At 40.3% G+C, this 18,060-nt stretch overlaps 1 protein-coding gene across 6 annotated transcripts in view; it reads left to right on the forward strand.

Moving 5' to 3' along the window:
• The window catches only part of LOC139765501 (acetylcholine receptor subunit alpha-like), a 502,232-nt gene extending 492,183 nt beyond the window's left edge, over positions 1 to 10,049 (forward strand). For 4 of the 6 annotated variants that reach the window (XM_071692969.1, XM_071692972.1, XM_071692970.1 and 1 more), the window contains 4 exons: positions 3,093 to 3,209; positions 5,247 to 5,345; positions 5,783 to 6,002; positions 6,521 to 10,046. In XM_071692969.1, the coding sequence (XP_071549070.1) occupies positions 3,093 to 3,209; positions 5,247 to 5,345; positions 5,783 to 6,002; positions 6,521 to 6,742 (658 nt within the window). In that variant the 3' untranslated portion in view covers positions 6,743 to 10,046. Of the gene's footprint in view, positions 1 to 3,092; positions 3,210 to 5,246; positions 5,346 to 5,782; positions 6,003 to 6,520 lie in introns of all 6 variants that reach the window. The other 2 variants (XM_071692973.1, XM_071692974.1) reach the window with 1 other exon arrangement.
• Positions 10,050 to 18,060: the final 8,011 nt, after the last annotated feature.

Genomic DNA, 18,060 nt, shown 5'->3' on the forward strand with positions numbered 1-18,060 from the left:
AGGACCATTGTGCTCGAGGAGTTAGCCATGACATGATTTTTTTCTAAATTATTGAAAGATCATTTGATTGTTTGGATGGTAGTCTTAGCCAACTACTTATTTCAATTTCGTGTAAGAAACTGTTTTCATGGAATATTCATATTTGAAAGATACTGTTGACACTGGCATATCCATCTGGAAGATCCTTGGCTACCAAGTGAAAAAGGCAGTGAACCTTTTAATCACCAGTGTAGAACCTAAGTTCGCCCTCAACTTTGTATATAGAGAACCAACTTGTGTGAAATAGTTATAAATCCCCAGAAGAAAAACGAAAACAAAAGAAGACAAAACTAAATCAGATTCCAGATGATATCCAATACCGTGTGTTATCCATGTCATATGGTTTCAGACGCTCTTATGTTTTCCCTAATGATATGAATTTCGTTCTGTAGGACGCCTCATGATACGGCAGTTTATAACATCAGACAGTGTTGTCGGTATGCAAGATCCCCCTTACCTTGTCACAGTTTCGAGGGGTCCTTCCCTTTTGTCAATGCTGCATGGTAGCTGTTCTAGTTCTGTACCAACCACAACCCTCCCCCCTTTCTCTATACTGTACTTGCACCTTTGATATTAAAAGAAAGAAAAAAGAGAATTTTTTTTTGATACAGTTATGTATTTCGCACACCTCTTCCCCCTTCCTATCCCTCTGGTATATATGTATATGTATTGATTTAACTAGGGTGGTATCCAACGCATGTCAGGGCCACAGAACTACTGAGCTGTTGCTGCTCAGGACTATCATATTGATCACAGGAGACCAGTACACACACACACACACACACACACATACACACACACTGGATCCTCTACCACTGCTGGTCCTGGATTGGGCGTAGGACAGGGCTACAGCAGAGTCCTTGTAATATGTAGGACTCAGAAGGATAGCTCCAGCTGGACAAAGGACTGACAATGGGGATTCGACTCATCATACTTTACGAAGGTGACACACACACACATAAGACCTGATTCTTTTTAATTTGCATATGCAGGAGAGCCAATCTTCCTAGTCTATCTAACCTTAGGCAGGCTATCCAGCCCGTCAGTGAGGGCCGTGTCCCTAGACGTGGACGCCCTTGGGTTTGTTGGCTAGGATCTTGTCACAGCTGTGGTGCCTTACCCAAGCTGAAAGTTGAGGCCCATGTATCAACAAACCAGAGAAAGAAGGAACAGCTGAGCCAACTGTGTACTGTCAGGTCATTGCTGGTGGATCAAACCCAGGGCATTGGATTAGTCGTCAGCATCGCTGACCACCATACCACCGAGGGACTTACAGTATAACAGTTGACAAGAAAGAGTGGTCAAGCATGACACTAGAATAGTGCCAGAACTGGTTGGTTCGAACTATATGAGTAACATATTGCCAATACTGCAATTAACTTCATTAAAAGACTAGAAGAGAAAGAGAAAGGACTCTGTCATGACTTAGCAAACTCTGAATAAACCATATGCATAAGGGCTGAAGATTTCAGAGCTGGGATGGAGAGGACAAAGGAGCTGAATGGAAACAGTAGCGACGGGGTTTAAGGAAAGTAATTTTTTTTTTTCGGTAACAGAATTAAAAGTTGGAATTCCTTAGGTGAGACTGTAGTATATATGAAGGGTATTTGATTCTTTTTTTTTTGTTTCAGAACAAGGCTGGAGCAGTGTATGTGTTTAAGGAGCAGGACAATATGAGTGTTTACTCTCTTCCTGTAGGTACAAAATAGGTAATTACACCAACATATATATATATATATATACACACAATGACCTGTGACGACCCCTCATCTTGATCTCTGACCTTAACACAGTTATTAACTCACCAACTGTATCCTGTTACTCTTGTTAATGATCTTTACCTTTGTGACAATGACCTTTTAAGAATGACCTTTGACCCCGAATTGCCTACTTTTGACCTCTGATTGCCGTCTCTTCTCACTCTTTTCTGTGACCTTGCACCAACTTTGAGTATCATTAGGGTTCTTCCAGCATGACCTTTGACCCCAGATGCTTGTAACATCATTTCTCACAACCTGAGATTACCTGACATAACTTGTGTCACCTGTGACCATCTGACCTGGAGCCATTTAGAGCATGACCTGTGACGAAGGACACCCTCTCCCATGACCATGACCTGGTCAAGGCTTATATGGGGAAAAAATACTGCCAAAATAAGACCGGAAGCCCTATGGCCAAATACGTTGAACCCTCTAGAAAAAAAAAATAGAAATATACACACACACACACAAAAAAAAATTGACCCTGACTGGTACTTGTAACTTTGTGACCTCTGTCCTGTGAGGCAGGATGACACCTCTCTCTCTCCTGTGGGACTCCCTAATCGTGACGTGGGACCTGAAACCCCTCCCCTGACCAGTGCACCTTGTGAGCCAGTAGAACTCTTCGTTGGCCTGTGCTGAGGCAGGCCTACTACCCCCATTCTACTTCAGCCTTATAGTACGTAATAAAAATATCTTTTAAAACTGACACTTATAAACCGATTCCCTTTTGTTTTCTCTCTCTCTCTCTTTCTTTCCCCTTCCGATTAAACTATTCCCTTATAAATCATCTATAAATTAAAAGCAAAAATTAAGTTGAATATTCTCTTCTCTGTAAATATATTTTCTTGTGTCATAATTAATCTAGAATGCTAAATATTCTCTTAATTCTCACATATCTATATATATTAGAGGGTGTTTGATAAGCATTATTTATATATTTCACATCCCAGTTGATTTAGAGCTTAATTGACATGTGATTATAAAATGTACAGTTAATCTAAAAACCTTTAGTAAACTAGCTGCATCCATTGTATTGCTGTGTGTACATCATTTCCCTCATTTTCAAAATATATCTTTACTTTCACTCGATTTGAGTAATAGATTCATTTTCTAATATTTCTTCTTCTTCATTATTATTTTTTTCTATTTTTCTTATTGATATATTGAGTGGAGTGTGGGTGTACAAGAGTACCTCAAGTATTTTGTTTGTGGTTTTGAGACGTAACCATCCCTTTCTCCATTTTCTTTCTCCTCCTCTTCCTCTTCCTCCTCCTCCCGGCATCCTTCCAGCCTCTTCGCCAAGACCAAAGCTGGGATGCTTCGCTCCTGCAACGGCGGGGACATCAGGGACTCCTGTAACTACTATTCTGCAGACTCCTTCCAAGACTCCAGGGAGAATTCCTTCAGGTAAGGCACATCAGTCAGTCCTTCTCCTCCTCCTCCTCCTCCTCCTCCTCCTCCTCCTCCTCCTGTGTTATTTATGTCAATCACGAAGTACTTATTTTAAATTGGATGGGGAAAAAAAGATTGTTTTCTCGTACCCCAATCAGAGCCCTAGTGTGTCCCCCATTTATTTTCTTTCGAACCCTATTTATAGTCTGATGTTCTCAAAAGTGAATTAATTGGTCTCTTGAGCCCTTCATAAACCACATTTGGCCTCATTGATTTTGACCAATAAAGGAAACTTAGATACTAGGATGGCCAAAATGAGATGACATTTGAAAGCTACCGACTGTTTCCTGGTAGTTAGAAACAGCAAGAAGCCCAAGGTAGAAGAGAAAGCTGATAGGAGCAGTGACTATATCAATAGGGGTCAGAGGTACTGGAAAGAAATGAAACAAGGGTTGACACTTTGCCCGGGTCATCTGTCGGTCTGGGTCTCTGGAAAAAGAGTTTTGTCCTCAAGAACAAAAGAAGGTTTAGGGTAGAGGATGATATATACATAAGGTACAGGACTTGGTTAGTAACACTACAGAGGAGTTGTAGTTATTCTTCTTCAGGCAGGTGCAAAAAGAAAAAAATAGCCTGAAGGAGGGGAAGAAATATTAAGTTCGAGACAGGTCAGAAGAAACTTGACATCAAGTACAGAATTTTACTGGGAAGCTTAAAAGATAGGAGGGTTGCAGTTCTACTACTACTACTACTACTACTACTACTACTACTACTACTACTACTATTAGTACTACTACTACCACTACTACCCAGATATAGTATAGCATCTGTAGTTGTAGCAGAATGTTAAACAGGTGAGGCAAAGTTGAGGGTATTTTATAGGACCGAGGCGGTAGAATTATGGAATGGATTTCACAGTAATAGGATTCTGTCCACAGCTCACTCTGGGGTCCTTAGTTAGGTTCCCTCCCATGCTTTTTCCACAGTTCCCTCAAGGACCGTAGGTTAAGAGGGACCTCGCTTCTCTCCCACGACAGTTCCAGAGCACCTTGAGATATATACCCACATCTCCCGCTCTTCGAAACTTTACTCATCTCACTCCACACATTCCCTCAGGCAGGTGATGCCCTTTCCCCAGTACGTCCTCTCGTGGACAACAGGAGTACACCTCCCTGATGGTGTGTGTGTGTGGGTGGGTATCGACCTGACTTCCACATTCATCAGGAACTGTGGTATTCCCAGCAATAAACCTCCTTGCTCCTGTGGGACAAGCAATATGCTAGCGTGAATCACTCAAATTTAGAACCATTTCTCTCTCTCTTTTTGCCGTTCCCAGACACGTTGGTGAGCCTGGAAGATAATGGTATAGTTACCTTTTTTTTTTTTTTTCCATGAGGCTTATTTTTAGGAAAGTCTAGTCTGAGCTAAAGCAGACATTACGATCCAGCCTCCCTGCCACTCCACTTTATCCTTGATGATAGGTATGCAGAACCATCTATAGCCGTCCATCTCCTGCTGATCGGAGTGGAGAGGGAGAGATTATTCAGCCTCAGTGACACCTTTAACGCCCCCAGGCGAAAAGTGAACCGCGGGGAACTAAAGGTGTCTGTGTGAGAGCGAGGTGAGCACTGGGGGGGAAGATCTGGGGCTGTCTACTTTGTTCTCTTGGTGTGAGTTCCGATTCATGTTCTCTGAGCACGTCATGGAACGCTGGGAGCAGAAAGCGATGGGATAGAGGGAAGACAAAGTGCACAGCTTGTCCTCTTAAGCTTCTTTCGTCATTACGAGTCACACTGGGGAAGACCAGTATGGCTGTAAAATATGGTACTTTATTACCCTAATTGTTTGTTCCTTTACCCTCAAAACCTTGGGTCGACCTATACACGAGACATACTATAGATTAATGATTGCTTGGCCAAATATCAAGGGTCACCCTATACACGAGGTAGACATATAGACGAGTATATATAGTATTTAATGTGTGTTGCAGGAGCAGGTAACTCATTAAACCCATGTTACAGGAGCACTTGACTTATTTAATGTGTGTTGCAGGAGCCAGCAGGAGTTACGGGACGCTATCCGTGAGGGTTTGATGTACATGGACCTACCTGGGAGCCGGCCATGTTCTCCTCACAGCGAGTACTCCCCAAGGTGACGTCTGGTACCCTCTCCTCACAACAGACACACTTTGCACCTTATTTTTCCTTCATGTCACATACATCTCATGTCAAGAATCCCTCATATTATACACTTTTGCCCCTCACATTGCAAAGTGTCCCCTTTTGTAAATGTTTTAGAAGTGTCCTTTTTGCCATTCTCTCTCTTATAAGGGTTTCCTTAAACACGTATCCCCTTTCATAAGTCATAGACGTGACCCTTTCGTATTATGTCTTAAAAAAGTGTCTTATTCAAAATGTCATTTTTACGAGTGTCCCTTTGAAAAGTACCCTTTGCAGATATCTCTTTGTGAATCCCATCTTTTCTTTTTACAGACATTGTTTTCATCAGTCGATTTTAAATATGTTCCTTATCGGGAGCCCCTTTATTTCCCCAAGTGGTAACAACATCCCTTTGTATGTCTTCCTCAGCCGAGACATGGAGGCCATGGGTATTAACGGGGGTTGCAAGATCCATGGGCCAGCGGTGCTGGCGGGGGACCTTGGCGTCGGCCTCAATGGTAACGTCGGGTCGCCGGGGAGGGGCACAACGGACACAGGCAGCACGCAGTACTGCCCAGAGGTCATCAAGGCCTTCGAGGGCGTCAGGTTCATTGCTGAGCACACGCGCAGGGAGGAGGAGTCTTGTAAGGTCAGTTGGGAGTGCAAGGAGAGGGGTAAGGACATGGGAATAGAAGGAGCTGAAGGCAAGGAGGTGTACTTCGATGAGGGGGGTGTAATGAGACATATGAACTAAGTGGTTGCCAGGAAGGATTTGGAGATGAGAGGATGATGCCAGGAACGTTTTTAGGGGGGCTGAATTTTTACATGGCAGGAGAGTGCATGAGTAGGGGGTTATGGAAATGGTTAGAATTATCAAAAGATTATGAAGCGAGATGCTTAAAGTGATGTAGATGCCTCGTTTATACTGTAAACATAAACACTCTTAGATGTAAGCATGATTTAGAGTTATGGTAAAATGTATTCATGTTTTGAACATTCCTTTCACGTCGTATGATGGGGACAACTGAAGATATGAACTTAAGTGAGTTTTCCATGATGTAATTTTCACATTCTCCTGCGAGACTTCACTTAACTGATTACTGTTCACTTGGGGCAGTACAGCATCCCCACCCTTTCTTTAGTTACTAAAGCCTCCATTCTCCACAGGTGAAGGAGGATTGGAAATATGTGGCTATGGTGCTGGACAGGTTGTTCCTGTGGATCTTCACCCTGGCGGTGCTTCTGGGCACAGCTGGCATTATCCTTCAGGCACCCACCCTCTACGATGACCGACTCCCCATCGATGTTGTCTACTCCGAGATCCAGGCTGTTGGAGAACACGGGACGGTCCACCCGAAATCCACCCCTTCCCCGACGAATATAACCTGAGTTGGCTAGTCTTCTGAGGGCGGTGGGGGGTGCCAAAGAAGCCAGCACTTGAACGACACCACCACCGAGGAGAGGACAGCACACTCACAGGACCCTGATAGGACCCCTACACTCAGATCGTGTGGTTAAGTGCTACATGTACATCACGATGTATTGGGGACCACAAGCCTCACTCTACAGTACAAGAGGATATTAGTTTCCTCACGTTTGGTATGCCGTAGAATGAATCCATTCTCAATGCTGCTACGGAGGTGGATAGTGAGTGTATTGTGAGGGGGAGTTGGAGGCAAGGGGTCATGAAGCATGGTGTGGTGTGTTGCACAGTGGGGGATGGCGGTAGTCTCAGCAAGTGACTGCAGACGGGTCAACCTGTGTTCACTTTTGGCTCCTGCTGACCGCAAGAGGGACTCTTGGATATCAAATTTTTGTAAGGTGTAAATTTTTGAGAGTAAGTTTTTCTCTGTAGAAACTTATACCATGACCACAACGACACGGAAGCTCAAAGTCCGGATCTTAATCTGTAAGTAGATATGGCTTAGTTCTGGAGCTTGGAGTCTCCAGTTCTCTTCTCCCTTTTTTAGGCCATTGAATGTCAAATTGCTCACAGGCAGAGACAAAGGTGGACTTCGAGTAGCTAGATATAAGTTTCCAAGTAGCTACTCCAGAGGTAGAGCTGTACCTTCCATGGAAATTGTGTCAACTGCTCACATTAAAGGAGCTTTCTTGAAAAAAAAAATGGGGACTTCTCCAGTTTTTTCCAGGTAGGCAGAAATTAGTGACTGGAAAACTTACTTTTCTCTACCACTAAATGTACCTCAAATGTAGATATTTTATAAATCAGCTCTATTGTTTGTATAATGAAGATATTATTCAAAAATCTATAAATCTCCGACAAAAACTCTTATGTAAGTAGTTTACTGTAGAGAACATTGAGAAATTCCAGTGTGTGCATGTAGTGGTGGCAAGCCGCTGGGAACAAGGTTAGGTTCCACTTCTCTACCACACTCCTGGGAGAGTTGTGAAAGATAAAGAGATGTACGATCTGTTGGACTCAAGAAATGCATTGGATAGGATCTATGCACCAAAAGGGTATAATTGAAGTGTACTATTTTTTTTCACCTGAATTGTCAGTTTATTTATGACAATAATTACCCCAGGGACCAATTTTTATGGAAGAGCCCTGGTGTTACTCAGGACCTTTCTGAAGGCCCCTGAAACCCAGAATTACACTGCTTCCAGTAGCTGGGAAATGTAGACTCCTTTGGGGTGAAAAATTCCTTGGCGAGACTGTACTCCTAATGATATAGGTTTGCCAGAGGTGACTTTAAACTCAAAGTAGGCAGTTTGACAACATCTGTAGCTTCAGTAATGAAGACACACATAAGCACATCTATATCACACACAGTATATATATATATATATATATATATATATATATATATATATATATATCTTCTTCCCCTCTCATTTTCTTTTTGATTTTCCAAAAGTGGGAATGGAGGGGGGGGCCAGGTGAGGATATTCCCTCAAAGGCCCAGTCCTCTGTTCTTAACGCTACCTCGCTAATGCGGGAAATGGCAAATAGTATGAAAGATATATATATATATATATATATATATATATATATATATATATATATATATATATATATAAAATAGTAAATGTGAATAAGAGCAAGGTTATTAGGTACAGTAGGGTTGAGGAACAAGTCAATTGGGAGGTAAGTTTGAATGAAGAAAAACTGGAGGAAGTGAAGAGTTTTAGATATCTTGGAGTGGATTTGGCAGCGGATGGAACCATGGAAGTGGAAGTGAATCATAGGGTGGGGGAGGGGGCGAAAGTTCTGGGAGCATTGAAGAATGTGTGGAAGTCGAGAACATTATCTCAGAAAGCAAAAATGGGTATGTTTGAAGGAATAGTGGTTCCAACAATGTTATATGGTTGTGAGGCGTGGGCTATAGATAAAGTTGAGTGGAGGAGGGTTGATGTGCTGGAAATGAGATGTTTGAGGACAAAATGTGGTGTGCGGTGGTTTGATCGAGTAAGTAATGTAAGGGTAAGAGAGATGTGTAGTAATAAAAAGAGTGTGGTTGAGAGAGCAGAAGAGGGTGTTTTAAAATGGTTTGGTCACATGGAAAGAATGAGTGAGGAAAGATTGACCAAGAGGATATACATGTCAGAGGTGGAGGGAACGAGGAGAAGTGGGAGACCAAATTGGAGGTGGAAGGATGGAGTGAAAAAGATTTTGAATGATCGGGACTTGAACGTGCAGGAGGGTGAAAGGCATGCAAGGAATAGAGTGAATTGGAACAATGTGGTATACCGGGGTCAACGTGCTGTCAATGGATTGAACCAGGGCGTGTGAAGCGTCTGGGGTAAACCATGGAAAGTTTTGTGGGGCCTGGATGTGGAAAGGGAGCTGTGGTTTCACTGCATTATACATGACAGCTAGAGACAGAGTGTGAACAAATGTGGCCTTTGTAGTCTTTTCCTAGCACTACCTCGCGCACATGCGGGGGGAGGGGGTTGTTATTTCATGTGTGGCGGGGTGGCGATGGGAATGAATAAAGGCAGACAGTATGAATTATGTACATGTGTATATATGTATATGTCTGTGTGTGTGTATATATATATGTATACATTGAGATGTATAGGTATGTATATTTGCGTGTGTGGATGTGTATGTATATACATGTGTATGTGGGTGGGTTGGGCCATTCTTTCGTCTGTTTCCTTGCGCTACCTCACTAACGCGGGAGACAGCAACAAAGCAAATAAGTATAGTATATATATATATATATATATATATATATATATATATATATATATATATATATATATATATTCCTTCAGCTCAAGATTACTCTGCGAGTGAGTAAGGAAATCTACATTTTTATGATACTGGAGTTAGTGCAGTCTTGGGTTCAGGAGCCTTTATGAAGGTCCTGGGTATCACTATGGCTCTTTCATAAAAATTGGTCATGGGGTAATTAGGAATACACACACACACACACACACACACACACACACACACACACACACACACACACACACTTCCTGACCCAGAAGTCACCTCTAGCCATATGAGACTCCTGCAGCACTCAAGAAGCTGGCCACGTCCACGTTGGGACAATCGGTCTTAAAATGTTCTGATATTGTGTGTACATCTACATGCAGAGTGCACGACAACTGATATTTTTTTTTTTTTTTTTTGCCGCTGTCTCCCGCATTTGCGAGGTAGCGCAAGGAAACAGACGAAAGAAATGGCCCAACCCACCCCCATACACATGTATATACATATGTCCACACACACAAATATACATACCTACTGATATATGTATATATATATATATATATATATATATATATATATATATATATATTGGAAAGGATTACAATTTTGTGCGTGATCATAGGAATATATATATATATATATATATATATATATATATATATATATATATATATATATATATATATATTGTGTGATCGGGGCCTGAACATGCAGGAGGGTGAAAGGAGGGCAAGGAATATGAGTGAATTGGATTGATGTGGTATACCGGGGTTGACTTGCTGCCAGTGGATTGAATCAGGGCATGTGAAGCGTCTGGGGTAAACCATGGAAAGCTGTGTAGGTATGTATATTTGCGTGTGTGGACGTATGTATATACATGTGTATGGGGGTGGGTTGGGCTATTTCTTTCGTCTGTTTCCTTGCGCTACCTCGCAAACGCGGGAGACAGCGACAAAGCAAAAAAAAAAAATATATATATATATATATATATATATATATATATATATATATATATATATATATATATATATATATATCTTATATCTATTTATTATACTTGATTGCCGTCTCCTGTGTCAGCAAGGTAGTGCATGGATACTGACAAGAAATGGCCCAACGCACCTTCATACACATGAATATACATAAATGCCCATATACATACATATACATTTCAACACATATATACGTATATAATTTTCTTTCATATTATTAGCCATTTCCTGTATTTGCGAGGTAGCGTAAAGAACAGAGGACTGAGCCTTTGAGGGAGTAAAGTGAGGATATTCCCTCAAAGGCTCAGTCCTCTGTCCTTAACACTACCTTGCTAATGCAGGAAATGGCAAATAGTATATATATATATATATATATATATATATATATATATATATATATATATATATATATATATATATATATATAAACTTTTGTATTTTTCTTGTCATAAGATTGTAGTCATAACTTCAGATGAATTTGGATTTAAGGCTTTTCATTCTCTTAAAAAGTATTTATGGTGAATGACTATATTCATTTATAAATTCTAAATTTCTATAACACCTTTTTCATTGCTCAGAAATTTGATAGCTCTTCAGCCAGAACTATGTTATTTAGTTTTTGATCAAGAGTAATGGATGGTAAATGTGCTATTTTAAGATGAGCCAAGAACACCACCAATTTGAGTTTTTTCTTAAACTCACCATCATGGTTAACCATGGGTACTGAAGGTATTGGCACTGACCACACCATTACAGTGTGTTGTGGCATGACTGGTTAAGTAAATGCTTTGAGCTCTGTCCTTTGGTAAATCATAAGAAACTTGGTGCCATTATGTTTGATGTCATAGTCCATGTACATCTTTGACTCTGGGGCAGTTTGTAGCCTATTGTCTTTTCCTAAATATAACATTCACTATGGGTTCGAATCTCCCTTTCTCCTTGGTACATGCCATCTAATGGCGAGTCCAAAATATCTTGCAGTACCCCAAAAATAATTCCACAGACTGTATTTGAAAGATTCCTTTATAAGGTTACTCATTGATGGGTCTCGATGATGCAATATTTAGTTGGTTGATTGTCATTATTGTTAGCAATCCATAGGCAAATGGCTTTTGATCAGTCCACAGCACCTGAGGTAGGGTACAGTAGTCTTACAAAAATTACACATGGCTAGGAGTTGAAAAAGTATTTTGTAACTCCAATGATATGTTCTTTTTTTTTCATGGAAACATCATCGGCATCCGTGCACTCATACATAACTTTGTACACTACAGAAACATATGTTGTATAAGTAAAGGGAGAGTGTTTTACTTCATTTCATTGTATATATTACATGATACGACAGCACAGTAAACTTTTTCATTACAGCATTTTTACAAGGCACAAATTGTGTCTTACCAGGTAAGACACTGTTGCCTGCTTGCAGAACAAGATGATAGAACAATAAAGATAAGATGTGGGACAAGGTTCCTTGAATGGGTGTTTGAGGCTTTGAGAGCAGTTTGGATCATTGATTAGTGTTATTGGTATCATCTGCCTGAGGGAGCCAGAGCTGATATGATCATGCACAAAGTAGGATTAGTAATGACAGAAAACCAGAACAAGATGCCATAGGGAGTCAACTGTTGCACTGTGAGGTTACAGGTGCAGCATTGTACATATGTTAGGTAGTGCGCTCCTTCAACATTTCTGAAAGCTCTTTGATATATTCCTACTTAAACAGTTTCTCACTAATCATGTGAATAACTCCCAAGAATCTATTTGACATTTAGCTATTTTTCAACAATAAAGTATTTGTAACTTTGTATATGACTAGGTAAGATTTTTCATGTTGATCTATTTGTTTGTTTGCCTGAAGAACAGAGACCTCTGCAACGGATCCCTCATGACTTCATGCCAGCCTTCAAACATCTTGCATGCCAGACACCAAAATCTTGGTTTCCCTTTTTCAGTTGCATGATGGAGATGCAGCAGTCTCTTCTTACACCTTTGGGCTGCAGCTTATCCTCCCATGTTGCATATCAGATGCAGTTGAACACACTACATGCCAAGATTATTGGGAGAGACACTCTCCTTGTGATACACCAGAAAATGGAACCCATGGAAAGTTTTGTGGGGCCTGGATGTGGAAAGGGAGCTGTGGTTTCGGTGCATTATACATGACAGCTAGAGACTGAGTGTGAACAAATGTGGTCTTTATTATCTTTTCCTAGCGCTACCTCGCATGCGTGCGGGGGAGGGGGCTGTCATTTCATGTGTGGCGACGGGAATGAATAAGGGCAACAAGTATGAATTATGTACATGTGTATATATGTATATGTCTGTGTATGTATATATATGTATACATTGAAATGTATACGTATGTATATTTGCATGTGTGGACGTTTATGTATATGCATAAGTATGTGAGTGGGTTGGGCCATTCTTTCATCTGTTTCCTTGCGCTACCTCGCTAACACGGGAGACAGAGACAAAGTATAATCAATAAATAGATATATGTATATATGTTTTTTTTTTTTTTTTTTTTTTGCCGCTGTCTCCCGCGTTTGCGAGGTAGCGCAAGGAAACAGATGAAAGAAATGGCCCAACCCATCCCCATACACATGTATATACATACGTCCACACACGCAAATATACATACCTACACAGCTTTCCATGATTTACCCCAGATGTATATATATATATATATATATATATATATATATATTATATTTTTTTTTTCCATACTATTCGCCATCTCCTGCATTAGCAAGGTAGCATTAAGAACAGAGGACTGAGCCTTCGAGGGAAATCCTCACTTGGGCCCCTTCTCCGTTCCTTCTTTTGGAAAATTCAAAAACGAGAGGGGAGGATTTCCAGCCCCCCGCTCCCCCTGGGGATAGAGGAGAAAGAATACTTCCCACATATTCCCTACGTGTCGTAGAAGGTGACTAAAAGGGGAGGGAGCATGGGGCTGGAAACCCTCCCCTCTCGTTTTTTTTTTTTAATTTTCCAAAAGAAGGAACAGAGAAGGTGGCCAGGTGAGGATATTCCCTCAAAGGCCCAGTCCTCTGTTCTTAACGCTACCTCGCTAAGGCGGGAAATGGCGAATAGTTTGAAAGAAAGAAAAAAAAGAATATCTGCATTAGTGAGAAAACACCAGGAACAGATGAAGAAATGCCTCATTCACTCACTCATAGTATGTTCATTATTATGATCCATGTTAGCTAAGATCAGTCAGCAGGTTTAGTAGTGAAGGAGACACAAAATTTAAATACCTCTGTTCAGAATTATTCAGATTTAGATTGTTCTTTGGCCCCAGTTGTGTTTTGCAGTGACAGTAAAGTTATCTTTTCCCATTGTTTAATTAATTGAATTAATTACTTGTTTGCAGTGATGGCCATAGAGTCTTCTGCCTGACAGTGTGAATGCAGAGGCAGTAGTCTTTAAATACTTTACAGTAGTTTTTACTTTCCTTCTTTTTTTCCTTACAAATGAACCACTACAAAAAAAGTAGATATAACCCCCCCCCCCCCCCCCAGAATTACAGACTGTCTCCAGGACATGAAGCCAAAATGAGATTATGAAATGACACAAAAATTCATACACCCAACTTGAAGGAGGGTGAGCAAATATGTATTCATTGGTTCTGATATGATACCAGGTAACTGTTCATTTCTTGACTCTTAGAGATAACTTTATTTTTTTAGTTTCTTCCCCATTAATCTCTCAACACCATACTGAGTTTGACACCACTGGTGACACTGGAGTTGACACCTTTGGTGACACTTGAGTTGACACCACTGGTGACACAGGTTCACACCACTGGTCACACTGGGGTTGACGCTAAGAATCATGCTGGATTAGATTCTCTTGGTCATATTGGATTTGACGCTACTGGTCATGGTGGCTTTAGACTGGTCCTGCTGGCTTTGACAAAATTGGTATGAAGGTTGTGACACATGGTTGTGATGATTTTGACACTGATACATACTTTGGTTCTGGAAAGACTTCCTTGTGTTAGTGTCAAGCACTGTTTCAGAAAGTAACATCATTCCTTGAGTTCAGTCCAACATTGTTCTTTTGTGTTGAGGGCTGGCACTGTCCCTTGTGTTGAGGGTTGACTCTTCTTCCTCTTGTGTGAATTGTTGTGCTGTTCACTGGTTTGGCTTTAGCGTTTCACTGTACTGGGTTTGTCACTGCTCGAGGTGTGTGTCTGTATATATATATTAAATCTGGCATTGGTCTCTGTGTCGGGTCCAATATCTGGAATTTGGCACTGTTCATTATGGAGGGTTTGACAGTGCTCGTTGTGTTGCATCTGGCATTCTTCATTTCGTTGCATCAAACACTTATTTCTTGTAACATTATTATTGCATCTGTCTTTTTGTTGTTACGTTTGACACAGTTCCTTGTGTTGCATCTGGCTTTATTGTTTTCCACTCGGCTTTCTTTGTTCCATTTTCTTTGGCACTTTCTCTTAAGATCGTGTTTTTTTTTGGCAGTGTTTCATATGTTTCACCTCTGCACTGGACACTTGAGTTGTTTTGTAAGTGCAGGTTTGTAGCGACACTGGAATATTGAAAAGCCTCTTGGCTCTCGCCAAAAATTACCAAGAAAAAGATATAATCATACTATCAGATAACTTAAGTTGTGTAATGGAAAAGTAATATATAAAGTGTGTCTTCAGTTCCTTGACTGTTTGTTCCCTGTGATTCAAAGGATTATGAATTTTGTAATTTTTTCTTTATTCTTATATGTAAACTCAAAAATTCAGTCTAGCTTATGCAGTTACACACTTTCAGTTTACTTATTAAAAAATTCAGGGTTTACCTTATGTAGTTTGTCAACTCATGTAGTTTACCTTCAGCAATTGTAAACTCACTGTTTTCATTTTACCTCATCCTGTTGTGAATTTTTACCTCACGCAGTTGTAAACTCAGTCATATATTTTTTTATGCAACTGTTAACTTGGTGCTTTAGTTTACCCTATGCAACTGTAGACCCTATGGTTTGATTTGCTATCTGCTGAAGCTCTTCCTCTTTGTCATAAGGGACCATCGGATATTTCGATGTTTTGTATATAGGGGATCTTTATGGGGGAATATACATATATATTTTTTTTTTTTTTCCCAGTAGCTTGGTGAGGCGGAAGCCTAGTCTTGGGTTACCCTCTGCTACATCGGGCAATACTATTAGGGCTAGAATGTTAACTACCTCCACAACCGTTTTTTTTTTTTTATTTACAACTCAAACCACAATCAGTATCCTTTATGCTGTAAACTGTAAACAAGATTATTTGCATAGGGGTTGGATTATTGATTATAATCTCGGGGGTCAAAGGGAGGCAGAGGAGGTGGTGAGGTTGTGCCCTGTTAGCAGTGTGGAGGCTTTTTTGGTCAACAGGCCAGTGTTGCCCTGCACTGAGGCAAGAGCCAGCATGGTGTAACCATTAACCATTATCATTAACAGTGTAATCATTATTGTTTACTTTAGCCTGTTAAAATAATAAAAAAAAAACTAGATGTCTTATGCATATTGTTGATCAAAGAAACTATGAGATTTTACTGGTGTCTTTCTTAACCTGAGACCTGTGTATATTAGCGTCAAGACTAGTAATTTTTAAGGAGAAAGACACTAATGAGAAACCTGAATATCATGTAATTTGATATAAAATTTGTAGAGAGAGACCCCATTGGTTATTCTGCTTGTCTGTCCTATATTTTATAAACCTTTTATACATCTTAAATCAGAGAGCTACCAAGGAATTATTCACAATCCCTCTCTCTTACCCACGATATTATATATATATATATATATATATATATATATATATATATATATATATATATATATATATATATATATTATATATTTCTCTTTTCTTTTTCATACTATTCGCCATTTCCCGTGTTAGTGAGGTAGCGTTAAGAACAGGACTGAGCCTTTGAGGGAAATCCTCACTTGGCCCCCTTCTCTGTTCCTTCTTTTGGAAAATTAAAAACGAGAGGGAGGTAAGTTTGAATGGAGAAAAACTGGAGGAAGTAAAGTGTTATAGATATCTGGGAGTGGATCTGGCAGCGGATGGAACCATGGAAGCGGAAGTGAATCATAGGGTGGGGGAGGGGGCGAAAATCCCGGGAGCCTTGAAGAATGTGTGGAAGTCGAGAACATTATCTCGGAAAGCAAAAATGGCTATGTTTGAAGGAATAGTGGTTCCAACAATGTTGTATGGTTGCGAGGCGTGGGCTATGGATAGAGTTGTGCGCAGGAGGATGGATGTGCTGGAAATGAGATGTTTGAGGACAATGTGTGGTGTGAGGTGGTTTGATCGAGTAAGTAATGTAAAGGTAAGAGAGATGTGTGGAAATAATTTCAAAAAATAATTTCAACTTACATCCTATACTTTTGCAGTTATGTGCTCCTGAAATCGTGTCAATATGTACTCACAAATCAGTACTGTGTGAATTGACCCCTTGATGCACAATGGGCTTCAATGACTCATGAGTAAGTGCGTCGGGGAGAGGGAAAAAAAAAAAATAGAGATGTCATGGGACCCAGTCATCTCCCCTGCGATAATGGACTTTCCTCAAGACGCATGCGTCTTCTGGGACCGGATGGACACTGGGAAAGATTTGTACATTTGGAAGATGGCCAGGGTTACGTGGGTTAGATGGATGCTTGGGTAAGGTGGCCAGAGATGCAGATGGAGTCGAGAGAAAGAAGCAATGCGACTCAAACGGGAAATCCTTAGACTGCAGATATATATATTTAGTAAAAAATGTGGCGGACTTCTGTTCGAGGCTACAATGCGTGTGAAAATTTTCTTTGAGGAATCCTGTATCATTCGGATTGCAGTTCCCTCAATGAACTCATTTTAAAGGATCTACATATCCCTGCTACTGGAAAGAGCGCAGGCTTTGTATTAGGAGCCTTTCCCTTAAACCCTGCAAAGATAACAAAATAGGGCTCATTCTATCTATCTATTGAGTTATTCTAGTCTTATTGTTTCCTTTGGCAATATAGATCAATTATTTGTTGGTTACCAGTTGGTTAACAGCTGTAAAAACTTCACATATACACACACCCGCAACATATCCGGAATATTGATGAAAAAGAAGGAAATTTCTTTTTTTATTCTAATAAAAACCTATCTGCTGAAGCTAACGGAAACTTAAAAAAAGTCTTGGGCATCCATTTTTTTTTTTTTTTTTGCTTATGACTGAGGAACTTGAGATACTGATGATAAGAATGACAACTTAAGATGGCTATAATAAGTATAAAAAGGAAACTTCTACTGTGAGAGCTGTCAATGTATTTATCCCCTGACATGTCTCAGTGTTGCTGGGGTTTCCCCAGAGTCTGTATCGCGTCCGAAACCCTGAGTTAGCTAAGTTAGTTATCCATAGCTTGCCACAGGAAGACAAGACACTAGCTATCTCATTTCGAGGCTTTATATATATGTTTTACGTCTAAAAGAAGACTAAGAACTCATAAAATGTTCCTTTTTTTTGTTTTGTTTCCATTTATTTAAACTCACTTTCACCTTATCC

The sequence above is a fragment of the Panulirus ornatus genome, chromosome 55 (genome assembly GCF_036320965.1).
Source record: "Panulirus ornatus isolate Po-2019 chromosome 55, ASM3632096v1, whole genome shotgun sequence".
Lineage (NCBI taxonomy): Eukaryota > Metazoa > Arthropoda > Malacostraca > Decapoda > Palinuridae > Panulirus > Panulirus ornatus.